Source organism: Semicossyphus pulcher, unplaced genomic scaffold (assembly GCF_022749685.1).
Source record: "Semicossyphus pulcher isolate SPU_LCO1_2020_fin unplaced genomic scaffold, fSemPul1.0.p SCAF_9, whole genome shotgun sequence".
Lineage (NCBI taxonomy): Eukaryota > Metazoa > Chordata > Actinopteri > Labriformes > Labridae > Semicossyphus > Semicossyphus pulcher.
Window position 1 is genome coordinate 23,450,544 of NW_027211770.1, and position 25,197 is coordinate 23,475,740.

The 25,197-nt window shown below is 42.9% G+C and overlaps 1 protein-coding gene across 1 annotated transcript in view; it reads left to right on the forward strand.

The window, feature by feature from the left end:
- Positions 1-572: 572 nt before the first annotated feature.
- The window catches only part of grik3 (glutamate ionotropic receptor kainate type subunit 3), a 102,474-nt gene continuing 77,849 nt past the window's right edge, over positions 573-25,197 (forward strand). Inside the window, exon 1 of the mRNA XM_069655531.1 lies at positions 573-983. Coding sequence (XP_069511632.1) covers positions 869-983 — 115 coding nt within the window. The 5' untranslated portion in view covers positions 573-868. The remainder of the gene's footprint in view (positions 984-25,197) is intronic.

Genomic DNA, 25,197 nt, shown 5'->3' on the forward strand with positions numbered 1-25,197 from the left:
TTACATCAAATTCAAAGGAATTCACGGACAGCGTAATGCACGTGTTTACAACAACTGGACAAGTAGATAACCGGGTCATCACTCGGATCCCTCTCACCTCCATAAAATACTTCTTGGACATAGTTGACAAGTGTGCGTAACGACGCGTGCCTCTAGTGGCACCGCGGAAGGAAGCAGGGTCGTCAGACGCACGCAGATGCGCGGCTTTCTGCACTACCTTTCCATCCAGCACAAACTAGAAGGTTTGGAAAATGAACACTGTGTAACAAAGAGCCTTTTTGAACAGATTTGGACCTTCTTCAATAAGCAGCCTCGCGCTATCACCGCGCGCAACTGGAGAGGAGCGTCACGGAGCTGCTTCACAAAGTACCTCTGTGTTGCACGGGCAGTTATCCTGACTGAGGTGATTAAACTGCAGTAAGCATTTTGCACTCATCGTGTAACGCTTTTCTCTGCTTGTCTCGAGTCGTTCGAGGCGACCCAAAGTTCCGCAGGCGCAGTTCTCCTCCTCCACAGCGGCGCGGGAGCCAGGCTCGGCTGTTGCCGTGGTACTCGCCAGTAGACAGATAGCATCGGCGGAAGGAGGGGATACAGAGACTCCTGCAGGCTAATTGTAGCAGCCTGTGTTCGCAGGTGTATCACTGATCCGCCTGTGAGGGGACTGGGGGGCTTCATCCTGATCGAGCTGCTCTCGGACTTGTGAGTAAAAGAAAAAAAAAACAGAGAGAGAGAATGTTGCATCAAGTACAATGAGCGCACATTTGTCGCAGACACCAAAATCCATTTATGCTCCGTCGAATTCAGTTTTGATGAGCAATTCTGAGCCGTCTTTGGAATTTTAAAAAGTGGATCCCGAGACTTTACAACCATGCGAAACACTTGGCTGTCTCCCCGGAGCGCGATTTGGGAATACTGGACCTCGCTGCTTGCATGTCTCTTTTGGATTCAGTACTCTTACGGGATGCCTAATGTTATTCGAATAGGTAAGTTCTCCACATGTACCCTGCATTTACACACACACATACACTCAGATTTGTGTTATAACCTTGAAAGTTGCTGCCTATTCCGTGCGGGTCCTCGTCGCGGGTAGTTTTGGAGCGTAAATGAGCAGTCCCTTTCATTTACCGTCCGCTTCTTCTGGCTCGTGCATGATTTTTCATTTTTCCTTAAACGAGGGGCAACCAGTAAGCAACCAGGTAGCAGTGCATTATTAAAGACGATTGCTTATAACATTGGGGTTGCAGTCTCCACTCAGCGAGCACGCAGTGAAATATTGTGGGTTAGTGTGACCTCTATGCACTCTGCTTTGTCCGCTCCATTTTTTGCAGGCAGCTTGTTGAGTCACCAGGCTCTTGGCCATTCTCAAAGGAAGTTTGAGCTTAAGAGGACAGCCTGGTAAATTAGTATGAATAAGATAACAGAAAGTTTTACGCACTTTTATCAAAGGGAGATAAGAAAAGTTTGATCTGATCTCTGCAAACAAAAAGTGCACAAAATATTTTTTGGGGTTCTAAGTTTCCTTCCTCCGTCCTTAAAACAGCAGCAGCAGCAGCAGCAGGGTTTGTGCAGCCGTTGTCACTTTTCCAATCACTCACTGAGGAACAATGTGAGAATTGTCATTCGGAGGCTGGCGATGTGATGAAACATTTTGCGCCGCCAAGAGACAAGAGCAGAATGAAGATCAATACGCTTTTTGTCACCAGGCAAATCGTTTTTGACATTTTGGCGGAGTGCCATGCAGGACAATTACTCAAAATGGCATTGGCCCACATTAACATACCACTACAACAGCTGGCGTGAAGGCAGGCAGGCAGGGAGGGAGAGCATCTTAATGGCATTGGAGCTTTTTGTCTTGGAGGTATAAATAATGAGAGGTGAAAGTGGATGGATGTAAAAAAAATTGCATATTGTATATTCCAGCAGTCTAACAGGAGTAAAATGGCCTTTCTGAACCAGTTGTCTCCTGTCTGACACATCAGCAAATCACCAACATCCCTCTCTGATTTCTAATTCATAATTCCTGTCAGGCTCAGTGGGTGGTCAGAGAACAGCTACAATAATTCAAATTAAAGTCATTAGACTCGAGCAGGATGGAGAATAATTATTCAGCTTATAACCTTGAATGAACGCTGCCAAGCCTCCTTCATATTTTTCTGTAATTTCTCGCAGACAGAATCAACAGAAAACGCACAGAATGAAGTGTGTGACTGTAGGCCTCAGGACGTCCCCGTGATTGACAGCTGCTCTCCGAGGAGCCGTGACTCCTCTGACATTGCTGTGTATGGACTTTGGTGACGTCTTAAGGAACTGCATAATTCCTTTGAAGCTCTCTTTCTTCTGAAATCGTTTGGTCAAAAGGACGTCGTCTTCTTTTCCTCCCATTTCCTTTTTCTTGTACAGTTGCAGCAGCTCAAATGAAGACTTGAAATAGACCTGACAGGCTTTGTTTTTAAAAAATGTCAAAGTGCTGAGACAAATTTACCTTGAAATGTGCCACAGTTGCACTACTGCTTTTTTTAGAACCTATCATGGCTCACGGTGCGGGGAGCCAGTCTGGTTTTTCCTTGTGTTGTTTCTGAGGTTGGATTCTGACAAGCGGAGAAGAGGGACACGCAGAAAGAGACGGTTGCTGAATTTTCGACTATTCCTAAAAATGAGAAAAAAATAAGAAAATCAAACGGCTTAAGATGATCTTCTAAAGCTGAGCGTTCACACAGAACGGGCATGCGTGTGTACCCGTGTTATATAGTCCTCTTAAAAAGGAGGCCTGTGTGAAAATAACAAGACACATGTTATAATATTGGACAGAATTACACTCAAAATTTCGTCTATTTTATTTTAAATTAACATATTTTAATAGTGGGAAAGCAAGAAGAGAGCGTGTGTATTTATTATGGCAGAAAAAACTGTTGTATCCTCTGTGAGGACGTTGAAATTCACAGTCTGTTGCTTCTTTTAGGGATGAGCGCTTTTTTGAGTGGGTGTGTAGTGCCCGTTTTTCCCCTCCTTTTATTATTTGGTACTTGGTGTGTGTGTGTCACAGCCCCCCTCCTGCTAAAACCAACAGAGGGCTCTCTTATAGTCGGTGCACGGTGGCCGACGTCGCTGCTCAGCACTGGTTCCCAACACAAACAAACCCAGTGAAAAAGAGAAACACAGAGGTGGGCGGCGGTACTCGCTCTCTGTCTGTGCTGTGTCTGCTCCTGGTGAGGTGGCCTGTGCAGCTCTTTCTCCAAGTACACCATCTGGGTAATGGTGGGCATCCAAGGTAGAGTTGTTGCCATTGATTTTAGTGCTTTTTACAGTGCGTTGCTCCAAGTTGAGGCCAGATGGTCGCTCCGTCTCATTCTGCAGCTTTTATTTGTTGGAGGGAATAAAAGCGCACTCTTCCTGTATTTGTCCTCTTACACGCTGTGCTTCTCTTCAGTCTCCCTCCGCCTGCATTTTGTCTTTTTTTCTCCCCTCTCTCTTCCTGACATGTTTTTGCAACCTCTCATCTCGTCTAGGAACCATCTCGGCTGATAATGCAATGTTGGTATAATAAAGAGGAAAGTGCGGGAGGAGGATGTTCTCGTTCGTGTGTTTGCTGACATGAAAATATGTCGTGTTTTAAAAAAAGATGAGCGTGAAGGATGCTGTACTCCATATTAATTTCCCTGCATGCATTGCTTTCTCCTCCATCAGATAGGGATTACCCAAGTTGGGAATGTGATCACATGCATGTATCTACTGATAAAGCATGCAGTAATGACAGATTATTATACATTGCATCTGCAGATTGATGAAACTAATTCATCATTTGTTGCCTCCTTTGCCTCTCACTGAGGTTATTCACTGCCTGACAGGGATTTATTGAATAATCAATTACTTTATCTACCTAATACTTAAAGCACTTAATCAGTGCCAGTTAATCAATCCGCCTCATGATTTCTTGTTGATTTCATTTCCTTACTCGTCGCTCGGCCCCTGCAACACCTGGCCGCAGCTCCGTTGCAGCCAGCCTGCAGACGTGAAGCAGCCCCGACATTTAAATGTAAGCTGACAAGATGTGCAGCACTTGAAGCTGCATGCAGTGTGACCACTCATAAGCTTCAGTGGGATAAATCGGGTTCGTTGGTCACCACTTTCGGTTGAAGTCTGCAAACACAGAGCCACTTCAGAGGCTTGTCTTTATCCCCATACCACCAGCACCAGCAGCAGCAGCAGCAGCAGAGAGAGAGCGACTGAGAAGTTTTCATGTGATTAACTCTTCCAGCGAACTAGAGAGAGAGTGCATTCTCCACTCGCAAGCTCCCGAGATCCTCCTCGCTGGGCCTTTTTTTTTTTTTTTTTTTGCAAATGTCTCATGTGAAATGACTCAGACATATTTCAAGAGAGTGCGAAAAAAGCAGTAATGGTACTTTGCGACTCTACTTTTAACAAAGCCGAACCCAGAAGGGCTGCTTGTATTGAGAATCACCCACAAGAGGATGGTAGAAGAGGAGGACGTTTAAAAAGTCTTTTTGGTGATGAAAAGGAACAATGTTGCATCAAAAGTTGCATCAAATTAAGATGGCCATCAGTTGCTGAGTGCAAATGAATATTTTATTTCCATCTAAATTTAATCTCCCCCCAGAGCGAGGGAGGAAGCAGGGCTGGTGGAGGCTCGGGGTCGGGGAGTTGTCGTGGTGGATGTGAACAAAGGCTGGTAGAGGTCACAGAAGAATTGGATACAGAGGAGATGCTTCTTTCATGTGTAATTCCATTATCTGTTAGTGAAAGCAGAGATTGAAGATTGGAGGAATACAGCGGTTGTGTTACCTGCGCTTGCTCACTCTGCGCCTCCGTCCACGCGCACAAACATGCTCTGAAAAATAAACTGCTTCAGAAACAAGACAGGGGTCTATTTCCTGCTCTCTGCATCTTCAAGTCCACGCACACACAAGCGTGGACACACACTTTATAAAGCCATACTTCATCCACTGTTTTCCAAAACATATGTCTGGTCTCGCTGGGCCTCTTGTACACAATCCAATTCCATTCTCTCTGTCAGCACACTCACGGCCCGTCATTAGCTTCAATCTCGCTGATGAGAAACGGCAGATGTTCGTTTTGTTGAGCAGAGGGCCCCCGTCTCTGAGCGTGCTGTCGTCTGTGATCCTGTGCAGACGCGTTAGAAAGAAGCATTCCACTTCCACAAACAAATACGTGCTCCGGGCCTGCGATGGGTTGTTTTCTTGCTCAAACACAGAGCCTATTTTCAAGTTAAGTCACTAAATCCAGTCAAACTGTATTAAACACACCGTCTGAGTCAGGGTGTATTAAACAAACAGGAGCGTTAATGTCTCAGAGAAGGTGTAATAAATGTGAAATGTGCTCGTAATGTGTCCGATCACTAACGCTAACAAGACTTAAGTGCGTCAAGGAAATGCAGGTACTTAGCTCCTTGTTCAGTCACACATAATAATGATCATCCAATAATCCCAGCCACTAGGGGCTAATAGAGCGGATCTCCCAACCAGTAAGATAATCCTGTGACACAGCAGGGCCCCATCGAGCCCCAGCTAGCTTAGCCTAGCTGCAGCTAACACACCAGATGGTGTTTTCATACTGTACTACAAAGTGGGTGCTCGGCAGTGAAAGGTCTGCTGCAAGCATATGCCTCTGATGCACATTGAAATAAATAAGGTGCTGAGATCCTTCTGCCTGTAAATGTCAGCTTTTTATTTCAAAAATAAATAAATGGACAAACGTCCTGATGTGTAAATGGTGGATATTTTTTTCATTGGTTGTCTTTTTTTACTATTCAGGGATGGAACTGGATCTTAACTGGGGCTTGCAAACAAACATACTCTCTTATTAGTGCTGTAGAAGCAGGAAGACGGTTTGGTTTCACGTGTTCTGCTTCCTCCTTGCACAATGGAGTTTTGCACGTGAGGCTCTAAGCGACAATTTCAGCTGTCTAAATTACACACCTGCAACAGTTTTCACAGGGACTAGCTTTTTGTAGAAAGAAGTTCTAATGGAAACTTTTTGCAGTATACTGTCATTTATTTTGTAATGCTTGAAAAAAGGAAACAATTTAATTAGTCTCTTTTATTTTGGGATGTAGAAGCATATGTCAAAAAGATTATAACTAAAGATATTATTAATTAAGCCGAAAAAAAAGAACAACAAAGGTAACAAAATGCTTCTCTGGATTTAAAATATGAGGATGCAATAGTTCAGTCTATTATAATTTGCACACCTGAATGTGCAACCACACGATATGTCCGGATGTACTTCCAAATCTACAACAATTCTACCTCGTTTATATCAATGCTCATTAGTGAGTCAGATCCATAGGTTCCTTCTTGGCTCATAAGTTCATGAAAATCAGGCCAGTAGTTTTTCTGTAGCCCTGCTGACAGATAGGACCAGAGCTCATACAATATACAAAATTATATTGACAGAAAATCAGTGCAGGAAAAAAAATGATTTAAAAAGTACAGGGAAGGAGCCAGAAAGACAAATGAACAGGCAAGAAGTAAACAACAACAAGTAAGGCTCCTCTAAACGTGTGAAAGGCCTTGAGCGAGGATGCCTTGTTATTTGGTGAGCTGGTGGGAATGTCCTCATAACGTGGCTGCAAAAAGGACATCAAGATATAAAAGAAGAGTCCCAAAAGGAGTTCGACACTGATAAATCAAACCTTGAAAAAAACAATTAGAGATATGTACAAAATAAAAACCCTTTGAACAGCTAAGTCTGCTAACTCCACTAGGGAATGTCCATCAGAAACAACTCCCTGATTGATTCGGTCCACAATCTGCATGAAGGCCCCTCGGGGACTCGATGTCATTACAACGGGACGTGTGCCTTTTTTGGATTTGACAAGAGTTTTGAAATTCATGGCATGTCAATGCTGGCTATTTCCCTGCAAATGTTTCTGTACCAAGGCAATGAATCAAATTTCATGCTCTAGCCATTTGTCTTTATTATGTGCCCTTGTCCTTTCCATTTGACTCTCCCGTCTCAGCCCTCCTCGGGGCTCTGCTGGAAAAGTCAAATAACATCAAAACAGTCGGAGAAGAAAAGCTTGATCGCGGGGCGTTTCGCTCTCAGGGTCGCACTGGCAATAGAAGGCAGTTAATTAGAATGATCTTGTTGGAGGTAATTTGGTGATTATTTTTTACATTTCAGCACGGGGTGCAATTTGTCTTTGCTTTTTTTTTTTTTTCAGACACACTGTATGCTTTGACCAACCACACACACACATTTAAACACACCACAGGCAGAGTACTGCAGCAAAAAGTGTGAGCGAGGAAGAGCGAGGGTGGTTACATGGATGAAGCTAGGGGACTCTTATTTAGCTTGTTAATTAGCTTGAACCTTTTGATCCCAATTTTAAAACCCGCCACGTTGCAACGCCGCCGCCTTTTGTGTGTTGCCCCGAGCCAGATAAAACCCAGCTTTATTCCTGTGCCTTTTCAAACACCACAGCCCGCGTTAGCTTGCCTGCGTTAGCGTCCTCCTTATCTATTCCCAGACGCTGCGTGTAAACTTGGTCACCTCTGACACCTCCGTTACATACTGTTATGCACATGCATTACAATAACCAGACCTTTTCTTCTCAGCGCCCTGAAGCAATCAGGGACTGACAGTGAAGGTATCAGGCGCAATGCACAGGTTTAAATCCTATTTAACTCGTGCTAAGGACAATGAATGGAGGGTAACACCGTTTCACTCTGCCCTTTTAATCAAGCTCTCATTGTTATAAATGTCAGGTCTTGGTTCGGTGATTCCCTCAAATTGCCGTTCCATGACTGTAGTGTGTGTGTGTGTGTGTGTGTGTGTGTGGAGGAAGAGCGAGTGAGAGAGAGAGAGAGATAGAAACAGAGGAAGTGTGAGTGTGTGCATGACAAGGGGATGTATAAGGGGAGCTGGCGTAGAATCCCTGGAGCGTAGGGGTAGAGCAGGAGTTACTAATCAACTGTGAGAGAGTATGCTGGAGAACACTCACCCTCTATTTTCCCCCCAGAGAGGAAGAGAAGGAACAGATAAGACAAACCTCTTCAGGGCCAAAACCGCTACAAATGAATGGCTATCACCAAAAATATCAGCAAGGAAACAAAGATGCTTCTTTTCCCTCCTTTTTTCCTCTACTTCCCCTTTCATCGCCGTAGTAACAAATGCTAGGACGACTGCAGGAAGTGCATAAGACTCGGGGGTTACCTCTCCTGCCCCCGTGCTCATCCCTCCACTGATGGATAGCCAGGAGGTTGAAAGCCAATGTCAATTTAGTTAACACAGCCAATACCCAGAAGATTCCACTCAGCACTCGCGCCGCGTGCGGGCGAGACAATCTGGGATGGTCTCTCCTGTCTCGGAGAATGTTTTACCGGCTGCCGATCTACTGTCCAGGTCGCCCCCAGAGAGCAGTGTGGTTAACCGCGAAAACGCTCCCTCGTGACTCATCTGAAGACAGCTTGTCTGCATGGGACCGGCCTCAGATATACGGAGCAAGACAGAGATTATCATTGACAGGGGAAGGAGGGAAGAAGAGGGGAGGTTGTGGGCGGTTTGAAGCTGGCAGCACATTTTAGTCAAGCTGTTAGTGATGCTTGTATGAATTAGGGGCCTTTAATGTAAAGCCAGAAAAGGTGGGACTGGCCTGCAGGTTAAAAGGTTCCTGTCATAATAGCAGAAGCAGTTGGTGAAGTAGAACGTGATGAAGATTATAGGTCGTTTCATCGAAGCAAAAGCTGTTTTTTGTGACAAATTTCCTATCAGCTCGACTTGATGAAAATGAGGGCTCTGATTGTTTTGTTTATAAATCATGTTTACTTCTGTTTCTTAGCTGCCGGCCTCAAGTGCTTCTTAATTATAGACACCAGTGGGTTTTTGTTCTGCTAATTTCACCTTTTTTGATTGAAAAAGTTGATTTTCTTATACGTTTAGAATTTAGTCAATCTCGAAGATCTCAGTGTTTCGTTCTCTTTGGCGATTAACGGTAATTGCGGGAGCAAACTTCCCAGGTATTCCAAAAGTGTTGCATGTGTGACGTCCACGGTTGGCTCCGGTTGTAACTCTTGATTTTCCTCGCTGACGGTCGCTTTCCTTTTTAGACTGTTTGCCTTCATCTGAGCGTCAAATTTGTTTCTTTTTCTTTGGATTTTCACTTATTTTTGAAGTTGTATCTGTAGTCATCCATCTTTTCTTTGTTTGTTCAGCCATAGTAGATTACTGTTTACTCGCAACACTCGCAGAGACCGGAAAAGCAGCCACTTAGCTCCGCCTACCCTCTCTGGCAGACCAACCACTGCTGGGTGATGGAAAAAGCGTCACTAACTGGGCGCTGCTTGTGATTTTTTTCCACGAAAGTCGCACCAGACACCCAGTCTGTTATACTGCAAATGCAAAGGCTTTCATCAGTGGGCCATAGGCTCCATCACCATTGTGTTACCTCGGCGATAGACAGTGACTTAACAGACATGAAAATCTTTAACATTATCACTTTAATGTCTTTAACTATACATTTAAATGTGTCTTTGTTCTTTATAACATGTGTTTGTATAACATTTGACACTTTAATTTCTTAGTATTAAACATGTTAGTCGATCGATTCAAAAGGCCAAACCTTCAGAAGCAACAAATCCAGAGCGGAAAAAGAAAATGCAGCTACATGTGATCTTCCCCTTTTTAACCCCTCACACCCGGCGCTGTGTTTTTACTCGCCCGGAGACGTAAAGGAGAGTAAAATCCATGAAAGCTGGCTAATTTCTGATAAACACTCGGCAACCTTACGATTTATGCTCCTAATTGCTTCTCACCAAGAGTGAAATAATACCATGAAATTTGCCTGCGCCAAAATAATCTGCAATCAGCAAGTATTATCTGGTTTGATGAAAAGGATCAACTGAAGTAACGCTGCAATAATCATATGCAAATTTAATGAGACATCTGCAGCGTATTAGGCTGATTATTTTCATTGGAAAAGCAAGCAATGTGTGTCCGTCTTGCCTGCAATTTTAGTCAGAAATAGCATTAAACGCAAACATTAGATGCCATCAGGGGTCTTTAAAAACGCATTTACACTATCCACACACATTATTTTAAACATGCAGGGTATTTAACATCTGTAGCAGTAAAATGTGGTGGGAGGTGAGCTTCATCTGTTGTGCTGAATGTTATTTTAGGTTATAAAAAAAGCTTTCAGAGTCAAAACAAGGAAAAGAAAAAGAGCTCTTTGCTGTAATTACATGTCTAGACTTACAAATCTATTAAGAAAATTTAGAGTGCTACAGTTTAGAAATGTCAATATTCTAAATGTCTCGAAAGGTCAATTAGAAATGTCACAAACTGTTAGTTAGGGAGGGGAAGCAGGTTTCCCATGGTGCTAAATACAGACGTCTATATCTATCATGAAGCCATTATCCATCTGACTTACACTTCTGCATATTTTAACCAGTTTTCTCGATCTATATTTTCCTCACACTTTGGTTTCATTTAAACAACCAGATTGCTGTTCATTTTTACGCTACACATCCCCTTTTCCAGCCTGATTTCCATTTACACCAAGGACCTTTTGTTAGCCTGATTGCTACTTGGAGAAATGTATAACCATCAGAACATTGACCACATTTAAAATAATTGGCGTCACGCTGGCATCACAGAATTAATGCTCAGTTAATGTCCTGCTCGGCCTCCCTCTGCACTGTTCACATATGGATCGCCTGTCTGCCAGAGGGGTAATTACTTCCAGTGTGGTTAGGAGCATTGCTACTGTTTAGTATTAGAACACAGGCTACATTACAGAGGACGGAAAAGAGCAATTTCTTAATGGCACAATTTAAAAACAGGACAGGACACTGAAGTGATTGTTTTAAATTCAGTAGTTTATTTATGGACACGATCATAATCAATCAATCTTTTTTTAATTAACATCAGAAAATAGTTTCTACATTGATAAAGATGAACAAAACGAAACAATTATAAAGCTATTTGTTAATTTGCAGCCCTTATTTAAAATAATAATCTCGATAATTTTCATTTAAATAAATATCTGTTAATGTCTGCTAACCCTAACCCAGTTAGTGACACGTCCTCCATCAGCCAGCGGTGGTTGGTCTGCCAGAGAGGGTAGGCGGAACTAAGCGGCTGCTTTTCCGGTCTCTGCAAGTGTTGCGAGTAAACAGTAATCTACTATGACTGAACAAACAAAGAAAAGATCGATGACTACAGATACAACTTCAAAAATAAGTGAAAATCCAAAGTAAAAGAAACAAACTTGACGCTCGGATGAAGACAAACAGTCTAAAAAGGAAAGCGACCGTCCGACCAACCAGAGCCAACCATGGACGTCACACATGCGACACTGTCTGGATATCTGGGAAGTGTGCTCCCGCAATTACCGTTTATCACCAAAGGTAACGCCAAAGAGAAGGAAACTGAGATCTTGGAGATTACCACTTCACACCTCAGTTACATACAGAATCCAGCACAAAGACCTTTTTTGGAAAGTATTATATTGTAAGAATTCTTGGTTGCCCTTTGTTAGATGTGCATATCCCTTGTACCCAGCATGGTGTAACATCTGAGATTTAACCACACAAGCAGGAGGGATGACTTTAGAAAAGGATGATATTATCTTATTTCCTCTATCGTGTCCTCTATCAGTAGGGTTTTTGAGCTGGTTTCCCGGGCTGTAATGATGGCTGGATCCCAAGCCCAGACAGATCAGAGACCTCACGGTCATTGTCAATATTCTGCCTAAGCATCGGAGGACAGTACAAAAAGACAGGATGATCCTGGTGTGTGTGTGTGTGTGTGTGTGTGTGCTTTTTTTAAGTGGAGCCTGTTAGTGTGGTGAACCACATCTGCCACCGTCAGACTTAAAACAAAGGACAGGAGGAGGTATTACCTCCTATTACGTGCAAAGGTGCATCTGTGAAGTCTGAGCACTATCAAGCTGCCGGGCTGTCAGACTTCTGTCTGTTTGTTAATTCATTTTTTGTTTCACATTATACGTATCAAGGCGTTGGGAAAGGAGCCCCCTCCTCCTCGATTCTCATCTCGTTCTTCTCTTACCCATCTTCCCATCCTTGAAACAAGAAATAACCACTTATTTGAAGTCGTGTTCTTTTAAGAGGGTAAAAGATACGCTTTTGTTTGGGTTTCATTCACTTGCTCTTCCTCTTTTCTTCCCAGACAGAAGATGAGACTCTGCTAACATATGCTCATTGTGTTAATCCCCTGGAAGGCTAAAATGAGAACTCCCTTCTTGCACCTTTCCTGACCTATACCCCCTCTGTCTCCTCCACGCGCTGTATTACAAGACTTACATTTCAATTTGCTCGCCCAATCAGACCATCTTCTGAGCTGCTGGTTGGAAGGCAATTGCGCACATTCCTCATGTTTCCAATCCATGTATGGTTATTTAAATACTCAATGGCATGAATAAACCGCCTGCAGAACCGAAAGTTCTCACTTTTTTTCTTTTGTCTCCTTTTTTCACACTTCATTTGATTGCAGCCACCTTTGCCTCCATCCAGTGCTTCCCTGGTCGTCTGTGCACCTTGATTTGAGAGTGGGAGATGGGGGGGTTGGTGGGTGGGAATAGCAGCACATGGAAATGGGCTGGTGATTGCCTTCCTCCCAGCGTGGTGATGGAGGGCTTGAGTGATCGCGCCCCTCAAGCCCCTCCTTGGTGGTTGATTAGCTGTGGAGCCCTGGAGCTCCGGAGTGACACACTGGCTCATCAGACCCCACTCAGCCTGTCAGGGACCCCCTTGATTGCACGGTGCTTCATAATTGTCCCCGATTCTGCTTTCGTGTCCGGCGTGCTGCCATCTCATTTTCGCGTCGGAGAATGCGCAACTCAATGTTCGACTTTTCCTGTTGCTTTTCAAAATGTACACACTTGAAATGTTTCTGCCTGGGATAGATGTGTCGTATAAATCACCCGGGAGACTCTAACAGGAAACAACATAGTGATGCTCAGCTACAGCTTAACTATTCTCAAATTGTGCCATCTCTCTGGGGCCTAAAAATGACCCCTAAGTCACAATGTACAATCGATGGACAATGAAAAGTGACAAGATGTTGACCAAGCAACTACTGTGTGATAATAATGCACATTGTATTCAATGGAAGCCAGGCTGAACTGAATGAGCATCTGCAGAAATGCATGACAACATTTTTGTCACGGAGTGCCTCTTCTTTCCCCGTCTCTCTGTCTGCCAGCTCCAGCTGCAAATGGGCCCAATATAATGTCTTTTTTAGTAAGGCAATTGGAAAAGAATTGCCATCTTGGCATTTATAATCATTGAGTTGGTCGACATGATTGAAAGTTAAAGCAGTCAGAACGAGGACTCTGAGGGCTCTGGCCCAGCTTATTGATTCATATAGCTTATCTGGGTGAACTGCCCGAGGTGTGGAACTCATCAAATCACGCACTGTATTAATTATTTTGAAGTCTAGCCTCTGGTGGACTCCTTAAAGTTGAGGCCTGTGCCCATGCTGTTGCGATCATTCTGTGAAGTCTTTGGTCCTTGTACGCTGCATCGCTGGGTTAGGACCCCAAATGTGGGAATGTGTGATTCAGAGCTTTACTTGTTCCACACACAAACTTTAGGCTCTGCAAAATGACCAGTATGAAAGCTTAAAAGAGGCGCTGACCCTCTCCACAAGTGTCCTAACGATCCGTAGGAGTGTGAAGTTCCTCTACTGCTTCCTCTAAAAATCCACAACAGACTCGTTGCTGAAGCTGCAGTAAAAAAGGCTGTAGGCCTTGAATCGGGTTAAAAGGTCTGCCATCTCTTCCAGGTTGTTGGCGATGTAGCCCACGGAAACTGTATTATGAGCAAACTTGATGTTGGAGCTGTTCCTGATATAACAGTCATGCTTGTAAAAGGTGTACAGCAGGGGGCTGAGTACACAGCCTTGGGGGATACCCATTTTGAGAATCAGGGAGTAAGAGAAAGTGTAACTGCCTGCCATGAAGGCCAGAGTTTTGCCAGTCAAGAAATACAGGCCAATCATGAGATGTTTGGTCCCCGGACTCTTAGTGTCCGTATGCATATGAACTATAGTATGTTTGTAGAGAATTCAGTTGGAAAACTAATGGAAAGCACGTTTCTTGGCTCAGCATAATGGAGGGACTCTGTATCACACGCATCAAACAGAGCCCTGTCTCCGGCACTCTGGTTTTGCTTTCAGGCGGTTCCTCTTTTCGCCTCTGGTGAAAGGCCCAGCAGGTCTTCTATGGTTACACATAACACAAGGCTTTTCCACTCACATGATAATTGAGACGACCTCCAGACACTCAGCTCTGCAGCAACTTTTCACTCAACCGAGACACGCGAAATGACATCTCTGCTTGTTTGTGGCTCCTGGAAGCCATGTGTGCAAGACGCACAGAGCACCTGCTGAGTAAAACTTAGAATGTAAAAGACGAGGTCCATGTTTTGTAAAATAACTTGCCGACTGTTTTTGATGTGTGCAATTGCATTTAACTGCTGGCTGGCTTTTATCTTATTTTCTCCCAAAGAAGTGGTGACTACGGCCACAGGCTTATTCATGATCAGACTTTTAACTCACCAAATAGACTTTTTTCCTGTTGAAAAGCGTTGGGTAGAATCACTCACTGGTGTTTGTTGATGCACTTTCCTAAATTTTAACTACTTTTTCTCATGCCAGAAATAAAAGCGTGGTCTTTGACTGGTCACTATCTTCTGGCTTTGTTTATCTTCTATCTTCTTTGGCACATTGCTTTGGTAACCCATTACAGGGTTGGCGATTGCGCTTGCTACATGTTTACCAGACTTTTAGCACGAAACATGACTTTCCCTTTTATTTTTTGGTGAAAGATTAAAGTGTCAAAGCTCTCGAAAGAAAAAGAACTCTGTGTCGGCCTTGTGGAGGCTGATAGACTTTATAGCTCTGGAGGAGATTTGTATTGAAAAGTAAATCCACCATCATAGTCAGTACAAGCATTTACATAAGAAGTAGAGGTATGTAGCAGATGAGTGGCTTGACGTAACATAACAAATTTGTTCAGTCAGGAACTGAGTCAAGGTGTTCAAAGAGTGTCAAAAGGGAAGCCTCGCAGAAAATGTAAGCTTTGTCGAGGGTCCCTGAAGAGAGCTGTAACCAGGGTAAAAGTGATATGTTGGTTTATACCAGCTCTCCTTGGCTCTGTGTTTGTGTCCTTCGTGAGATAATGAAGAGACAGTAAATGATAGTATTCCTTTCTTGCAGAAACTGGCTCTACTTGAATATTTCCAAATTTTCTTGTAAGGTAATAATCTTGAAGATTTTTATTCAAATAAAGGTCTGTTAAGTTACTATCTATCTCCGAATGAGGTAACACAATGGTGATTGAGCCTATGGCCCACTGATGAAAGCCATAGTAGCTGTATTACAGACTGGGTGTCTGGTGTAACTTTCGCAGAAAAAAATCACAAGCGGCGCCCAGTTAGCATTTTCCATCACCCAGCAGTGGTTGGTCTGCCAGAGAGGGTAGGCGGGGCTAAGCAGCTGTTTATCCGGTCTCTACAAGTGTTGCGAGTAAACAGTAATCTACTATGGCTGAGCAAACAAAGAAAAGATCGATGACTACAGATACAACTTCAACAATAAGTGATAATCCAAAGAAAAATAAATTTGACGCTCAGATGAAGGCAAACTAAAAAGGAAAGCGGAAAATCAAGCGTTACAACCGGAGCCAACCGTGGACGTCACACATGCAACACTGTCTGGATATCTGGGAAGTGTGCTCCTGTAATTATCGTTTATCACCATAGGTGCCGCCAAGATTACCACTTTAAATTATTGAGGTCAAGGTACTGAGTCATGGAGGTCAACTTTGTTTTGCCCTCTTTATACAACACCTCTTTGTGTGACATCTGAATATTCTGTGTGCTATTAAACCATATTAGCTATTTGACCAGGCAAACCTTTGGACACACCTTTGTGAGTTCTTGGCTCCTAATGATTCTGATAAAGACCTTTGTTTCGCTTGCCTTCATTTTGGATTGTCCTCAGGACACTGTCAGAATAGCTCTGTTCGCACAAAGGCAGACACATGTCAAGTGTAGTTAAGAGGTAAAGGTCGAGCTCAGTGTGTTTACAACTGCTGATAAATCTAAACCTCTGCCCATGCTGTTTAAACAGGCAGGCAAATTGAGGGTAAACTTTTACCTTAAGCGTTCTACATCGCGAACTGTTGACCAAAGGGAATGAGGGAGACACATGGGGGACTTCCTGCAAATACAAATAAGTCAAGCAGTGCCTTCTGCACTTGATTACACACCACGACTGAAGAGTAGTGTTCGCAGTGCCTTAGTACATCATCAAGGGTCAGCACACCCTTCTGGTTTGTACTATTGAGGATGGGATTGGATATTGGTTTGACTTTTAAAGAACTTGATTTTAATTAACAAGGTGCTTTTCTGATTCCACTGATTCCCTCTTAAGTAGTAAGTGGTTCATCATCATCAAATAGGTGTTGCTGGAAGCTTAGTGACCAAAGACTGTATAAAAAGATGGACGGCATGACAGCTCCCTAAAAATGAAGCCAAAACATCTCTATCGCCCCCTGTTGACTGGCTGCAGTATAGCTCATAAAGCCCGCCTCCTCCATGTTAACAGATGGGACATGAGTCAAACTACAAAATCAAAATACACGCCAAATAAATGTTTCTCAAACATGGTTTCTGTCATTATAGTTAGTTCTCATCATGCTGATTTACGTCCAAGTGTTCATTTTTCTGACAAGTTTAGTTTGAATTAGTTATTTGATGCTGTAAAAAGGATGATTGACAGCTCTGTTGACAAATTTGGCTCCTGCAGCCGATCTGTTCCCCATTAGCAGAGTAGAGGAGGAACGGCGAGAGGAGACAATCACTACAGTCAGTGAAGTTTACATATCTGTAAATGTCTGCTTCAGACCAACACAAGAAGCTGCTCTGCTGTTAAACATGCTGAGGTGTGGGATCTTTACTTTTTCGGTAATTCAAGTGTGTGTGTGTGTTTTGGTCAGCGGAAGTTGCCACGGCGGCTCTACCCACCGATCTCTACTGTGCAGCTCCAGCTGCAAATGACGTCACTATCGCGACACAGTTATTGTTGGTGACAGAGACTATTGTTGCCTGTGGCTTGTGTCATTTGTGGCTGAACGAATATGAATTAAGAAATTAAGCTCTATCTGTGCTTCTCCTCATTTGAAAGAGGAGGTTCGTATACAATTGAAAGTTACATCATAGCTAATATGATTGCTTGCTCAATATTAGCCTCTCCAGTTGTGTTTGTCCCTTTAAAGGCCACTTCTCTCATGAGGTCTAACAGTTTGTCAGCAGTGAAAATTAGGATGTCATAGTTCACGGAAACATTCAATTCATTCTGTAGAAATTTAATTTCCACTGAAAATGTGTTTAAAATGAATTAGTTCTGTAATATTTGTAATAAAAACTGATAAGCTAAGCCTGAACAGTCGCTGCTCTAACTTTTAATGTAAGCAGGAATAAGTGCAACACGTCCTCAACAAATCCGCTCACTGTGGGTGTTGCTGTTATGTCACTCCAACTATGTGGGTGCTGTTTTATATACGAACTTAAGAGTAAGCAGCCACTAACATTGATGACTAAGGCTACAAGAAGCTGTGACAGCATGTATTGTGTTTGCATTAACATATGCTCATTGCATCAGACCTCATTACAGCTCTGAGCAGAGCAGATGCGAAAAACATCAAGTCTGCGTCTTCAGAAATGTTGCCCGACTGTTGATGGGTTTTTCGGAGGCATTTGGCAGGAATCACAAAATGTCTTGTTATTTATGTCAAACAGTCTGCTCAAAATAAATGTTGCTTGCTTTCGACATATTTTGGCTTCTCTTACCGCTCAGATTAGATTCCAGAAGTATCAGTAATCTGATTCTTGAACCATCGCTGTATGTGCCTTTAATGTTTTCAGAGGTACAAAAAAACCCCTCCTGATGGAACAGGAAGAAACATGACACCTCAGCCCAATGTCCAACCCTGAAGATCCCCCTCTTTTATGCGCTGAATAATACGTAACACCTTGAAAAAGCTGCACACCTCTCTGGTAATGTGTCACCGCTGGAGACAGATACACTCCCCTCAGTTCAAAGTACGGCATGTCATTTTGTTGACAAGCTGTAGCTGGGTGCCTGTGAGCATGCTTGTGCCTGAGAAGACATGTTGTTCCTTATTTTTCTCTCAGAAAAATCAGCATTTAGACAGAGAAAGAGTCAGTGCTGTTCGCTCAGATCACTTAACTGGAGCATTTAGATGAAGCTGGGAATCAAAGGCCGAATAATAATAGAGCTGATGCAATGTGTAAAAACAGAGACGGCTTCTTATGCATGCTGATATTTGAGGAGCAGGTATGAAGCAGTGTAAGGGGCGCTGCAAAGATTATATAGGTGCTTAACGTAAATGAGACCTTACAAACAATGCATTTTGGGTGTGTCTTGTATTACATGCTCATTATGATTTTATATTCTCATAATAATTCTATTCTATGTTTTTCTATCTTTAATATATGCCTTATACATTTGTATACTTCTAGTCTGTATCTCTCACCCACATGAGAATGTATGAAGGCAAGGCAGCTTTATTTGTATCGCACATTTTCTACACTGAGGCAATTCAATGTGCATTACAGAGTGATAAAACATAGTAAAAGACATATAAGGGATAATAAGGATCCCTCAGGTATCTGGAGCAGAACCATGTATGCCGTGTCATGTGGTTAACGTATGCAGGCTCGCTTTCTAAGGCTTTTTGTCTGCTTTGGCTCAGCGCAGAGTCCAGGTTGTGTTTTGGTTCTGAACATGTGTGAATAAACATCCTTAAAGTGATCGCCGAATGAGGTAACACAATGGTGATTGAGCCTATGGCCAGCTGATGAAAGCCTTTGCATTTACAGCATATAGTGTTATTACAGACTGGGTGTCTGTGGCGACATTAACTGGCAAAAACACAAGCTGCGCCCAGTTAGTGACGCGTTTTCCATCACCTAGCAGTGGTTGGTCTGCCAGAGAGGGCATTTTCTGCAATAATATTTGAAAAATAAAATTATATATTATTATTATATTAGTTTGTACAAAAAAATTATATTTTTACTCACTCATTTTTACTCACTCATTTTTACAAACCTATTTTTTTCAGGAGCTATTTACTGTAGGCCTACATGCTCACATTATAAGGGCTTTGTCTGCTTTGTCTCAGTGCAGACTCTGGTTTCTTTTTTGGTTCTGAACTTGTGTGAATAAACAGCCTTAACTGCGCCTTGACCAGAGCAATTGCACCTCCAGCGAATCCAGACAAAAGCATTTCACTTTCAGTTACTTCCTCACAAAACATTCTCAAAGCAGATTTTTGTGGATAATTGGATGCAGACGCAGGCCCGGGCAGCAACTGGTGAACCTAAGAGAATATTTTCTTGAAATGATAGCTGCTGTTGCTGCATCACTCTACAACATGGCATTTTTTAAAGTTGTAATCTCGAAGATCTCAGCTTCATTCTCTTTGGCGGCACCTATGGTGATAAAGGGTAATTGCGGGAGCACACTTCCCAGATATCCAGACAGTGTTGCATGTGTGACGTCCACGGTTGGCTCCGGTTGTAACTCTTGATTTTCCTCGCTGACGGTCGCTTTCCTTTTTAGACTGTTTGCCTTCATCTGAGCGTCGAGTTTCTTTCTTTTTCTTTGGATTTTCACTTATTTTTGAAGTTGTATCTGTAGTCATCGATCTTTTCTTTGTTTGTTCAGCCATAGTAGATTACTGTTTACTCGCAACACTTGCAGAGACCGGAAAAGCAGCCGCTTAGCTCCGCCTACCCTCTCTGGCAGACCAACCACTGCTGGCTGATGCTGGGTACCTCACTCAGCATTCGATAGTGACTTAACAGACATTTATTTAAATGAAAATCTTCGATTATATCTTTAAGGATTGTCACATACTGGTCTTCCTTATGTTCTATGGCTATAATGCTCTTAAAGTTGAATTACTTCCCCCACAAGTCAACAGGAGCATGTATTGTGTCACCACCACAAGCTAGAAGAACATGACATTGTTTCAAAGCACCATTGCTGGTCAAAAACCCCACAGCCTCACAACTCTCACATGCGGTTCAAACAAAACAAAAAATATGTTAAGCACAAAATATTTAGAGGAAGCTCATATTTTTTAACTGCCTTGTTCAAGGGCGTCTGTACTGTGTGTTTTTTGCAAGTGAGATAAGAACTCCCCCGGGCCGAATCAGTGACCTGCTGGTAGAAGATCAGCTCGGCTGACCTCATCTCCCGGCGTTAAGCCACATGAATGTTGAGCAGCAAAGCAGGGCCTTTAGGTGCTGGTGTGCATTATGGCCTTGCCCCTTCCAGGGCTAAAGGTCAACGTTGATGCACATACAGAACGGCCCTACATAGCGTTTTCCAGACAACAGTTTAATTTCATAATCTCTCTGGAGCTTCAGGGAATGTGGGAATCAATAGACGCTGCTGTTGGTACGTGGGCATTGTGATTAACTTGTCCAGAGGAGGAAGATACCGTGGGCTCACTTCAGGTCAGGAAAATATAGAAGCCATTTAGCGAACTTGTTTATATCCACTATCTCTTTCTAAAGCTGAGTCCTACTTTCACCCCTCGTTTAGCAGAAACCCTCCTCTTTTTGTCATTCAGGACATATCCTGCACAGTGTAAACATCACCACCTGAATTTATTTATTATTAAAGTATAATTACTTCCTTTTTTTTTCCAGCCTGCGTGTCTCCACCTAACTCACAATCTGAGGAAATGACCTTCAATTAAATTTCTGCCAGAGTCACATCACTGTATCTCCAAATGTGATCAGTGCAAAGTTTGTTCATATAAAAGGCGAAGTGATACTGCTCTTCACTCTACTTTTCCCTTAATTAACAAAGGGGGGTATGCATTACACCCCCTCTCATATCACCTCATGGTTGTCATGCTCTTTGACAGTGTTTAATTGAAAAAGGGTGTCTGCAAATTTCCTACCGAGTTCATGATCAGCATTGATCATAGAGTGTGTTGATGTGAAGTGAAATTTGTCCAAAAAGTACACACAGCATCACCACGACTGTAATCCATTCATCTTTCATGCCCACACTTGCTTACGCACACACACACACACACACACACATACTCAGATAAGGCATTGGTGATTTTTCCCAGGCTACGTCCGTCCTCACATCAAGCAAGACTTGAGACACATCCCCCCATTATAAGACCTTAATTGGTTCTGTAGTGGCAAATACAACAGCCGCGTTTAATACCTTCCCCACACACACACACCTCAGCGCTGCCAGGCCCCGGCCTCCTTCATAATTTTCTTGTCAGGTAAAGCAGACAGCCTAATGTGAGAGGGCAAGCACAGAGTAAACAGTGGCCAGGTTTAAGATGTAGAACTGTAATGGAGTAATTTCACGTCAGTGTGGCACTGCACATGACTGATTACCAACGCGCCTGCTCAACAGATTCAAAGAGAATCTTCAATTAAGGTGTTAAAACTTTAATTACGAGCATATTTTAACAGCTTAGTTTGTTAAAGTGAAAGTGAGGCTGTTTTTATCCCTCATGCTGTCCTGATGGATGCCCCCATCAATCCTTAAAGCACAGATTGTTTGTACATTACAGGTTAAAGGAGGGTAGGAGGGACAAGTATGAATATGACAACCATGCCCGTATGTACACATTTTGCACACCAATATATCTGCAAAGTGGTTTAACAAACATTTTAATGCGTAGGCTGACTATGCAAAAAACACAACTTATGATTTAGACCAGTAGAGTGGCTTTAGCCCGAGTGGTAGGGCTGTCACTGTAACTGCACGACCGCACTAGCGCTGTTATGTGACGCCAGCGGCAGGGTGGACCCAGTGACCGTCTAATATCATAGACCCAGTGATGTTGCTAGGTACGCATCCTGCGTCTCTGGCGCATTAAAATCTAAAGGGACACAGTAAACTCACTAACCATTCATCCCAGGGAAACACTTTCCCAAACAGAACGAAACACAAAGTCGTTTTAATTGGCGCAGACGAGCCCGTGTGCAGTCTCACGGCATGCTAGTTTAGCCGTTACAGCAAAATCTAGACAGATTTCATTACAACATTTAAGGATATGAACTTAGCAGTGGTTAATAAACTCGACATGCTGTGTTTTCTCACGTCGAAGATGCTTTACCGTCTTTACCGTCTCCAGGGACACGCTGTAGTTAAATAAGCAACCACTGAACCGCAAGGGGGGGTTAGAAAAATTCAGTTCCGTGACAGCCCGACCAAGTGGCACCTCGTCTTGTGAGCTATTTAATTTGACAATTTCTCATTCAAGAGCAGTTTAACTCCACATCCCAGCTTGAATGCAAACATTACATCCAAACTGACAGCGTTACATTATATCCCAAATCTACCCTCTGATATATTTTTGCAATTCCCTCGTAGGTCTGACTTTTCTGTATTTTATCATCTATCTTACAATCATCACTTCATTTTGTGGATCACACACTGACAGACACACCACTGTTTATTTGCACTGACAATTTCTCAAGTGGCTTCTACAAAAATTTGCTATATCACAGTTTATACTGTTAATGTGATTAAATCATGCAGTGTTTACTGTGTTGGAGGATTTAATGGCTGGACGTATTTCAGAGCCACAGGCCCAAACAGACCAGGAGGAAAGTAAATCTAAAGCAGAGCGTTGGCTGGGATTTTGATCAGAACAGGTCAGTAAGATTAAAACTGAGAGCAAAAACAGAATCCAAGATCAAAACAATGGAGCTAATAAGCATGTGGCAGATTTTCATTCCACTGTTTCTTTACATAGGGAAGCATGGGCTCGCTCAGGTGCTCACAGTCTGTGGTTGCTGCTGTACTCAGAAGAGAATTATTAGATTTAATAGTATGTAGGGGAGAGAAAAGCAATGAATAAATAAGAGGTTATACAGCGGTGCAATTCAAATTAGCCTTGGATTCAATTTGTCGATGGAATGGTAATAGTAAGGTCATAGAGAGGAGGCAGAAAATGGTGAGTGATTTACCACAGGCTTGCATCACATCATGCCAACTTGTTTTTCATGCTCTACAAATGCAAGCAAAAGAGCATTTTTTTCTTCTCCTCAACAGTGACGCACTTATCAAATTATTTTTCTCCTTTGTTAATTATTTATTTGATCACTATGCAAGCATTAAATTCAAACGCTGTTTGTGGTAAAAATGGCGAGAGCCGAACATCTGCTCAGTATCATTTCACAAGAAGTGCTTTCCACCCGAGCGGCGGCTCACGTTTCATTTTTCTGGATGTCTGCGTAGCCTTGTGGCTCTCTTCAAAGACCACAAAAAAAAAGTGTGTGAATAAGAAAAGCGCAGTGTAAATGGCCCTCCTAATGACTCTCAGCAGGACTACTTCTTGTATCTTTTATGAGCCAGGAAGAAAGGCGCGCATCATTATACAGTGCCCATCTGAAATCCACCAGCAGCATGATGCTCAACAAAAAGAATCCCCTCCTGGCAAATCGGGCGTAATGGGACACATTAGCGTATCGTTAGCCTGTTAGCGTGCCTGGAGGTCAGACACTCGCTGCCAAATTCCTGCTGCTGGAGAGAAAAAGAGCAGACTCTAGATGTCTGTTCATTCATTTGTGAACAGATAAAACACTAGCCGAGACATGTCTCCAACAGATTGTGAATATTTCTTCAGGATTTAGTCGAGATAGTGATTAATAAATAGATTCACATTCTCCGTGTCAACAACAGACAAGCGAACAGCTCAGCAAACACTGGGAAACATATTCAGAAATGTCTCTCAAACTGGTTCCTGTTGCCTCAGAATAATAGCTTTGTTCCTCGTGCTTAAATGTAGGCACCCGCATAGTCTCTTGGTCTCTGCATTTGTTGGTCTTTAACTCATAATACACTGAATTCTGCATTAGTAGTTAAATCAGGGCAAGTCGCTGGCAACAACATTGCGTCATGAGAGATAACTGGAGCATAATATCTGATGGAATATTTTTTAGCTGCATAAACATGGACTCTGTAATGTGGACATGCTAATGTGTGCTTTGTTTAAAAGGTCACCAGTTTGAGGAGGCTGTAGAAGACGTCCATCACATCAATCAAAACATATCAATCATTTTAAGAGCTGGTGGTGGAGAGTTAAGAATTAATTCTGCAGAAATCTGCCTTTAATTTTGCCTCCTCAGAAGATTATGAGATTCATATCATTGTACTGTAGCGTATAATTTAGCCAAATGGTGGAATTTTATTGTAAGACTGTCAGTAATTTGCGAATGGTACGGTATGGATTGTAAAATTGAGGACAGCTATATCTATAGGAGGGTAGGATGGCGGAAACCACAGCGACAGATGATGTAGATGGTGGGGGAGAAAGAGAAAGATAGATGGTCGCGGTGAAGGGAAGGTTAATAAGGAGAAAGAGAGAAAAAGTAATGAGGGCTGTGACTGTAGCTGTCACCAAGTGTCATCTGTCACTCACTCTATCACTCTCTGTTGATGGGACCGAACCCAAAAATACAATCTAACTCGACTCACCTTCAAAGTGATACGCACCATCAGACGCATCATACTTTGCATTATGGGTAAATGATTTTAGGATAGTAAAACAAATGACCTGCTCGGTCCTGCTAGCGCTGTCATACCTTATAGAGTAGGTGCTGCCGTGATTTCCAAGGAACGGTAAGCAACGTGCCGATGCATCACTGTGCAATCTGGTCAGGGGTGAAAGGTGTGAGAGCTGGGAATTGTCAGTGCTAACAAGTGCAGGGGCTAGTCAGCAAATAATGGGAAAGTCATCTGTGAGAGATGACTATCAATTAAAGGCACTTAAGGCGCTAATGATCAGCAAAGGGTTCCTAATGAGGATATGTGAAGGTGGGATCACATCTCTGGAAGTCAAGTGCAGTGTTAAGATTCCAGCAGTATGCTAAAAGCCGTGAATGCACACGGGCCCACTCATCACACTATCAAGGTCATTAGACGCTGTAATCAACCTCGCTAGCGCCATTTCACTGGGAAACAAAGTTGCATCGCTTTAAAGCAGCAATGTGAAACCATGTGCCGTGGTACAGCAGGTGATTACACTAATTAGTTCCTTCTGTCTGTGAGAATGCATGCTAATGAGTGAAATCGCCCGGTGTAGTGTTTGGTCGGATTGAAAACGTGCACACTCTG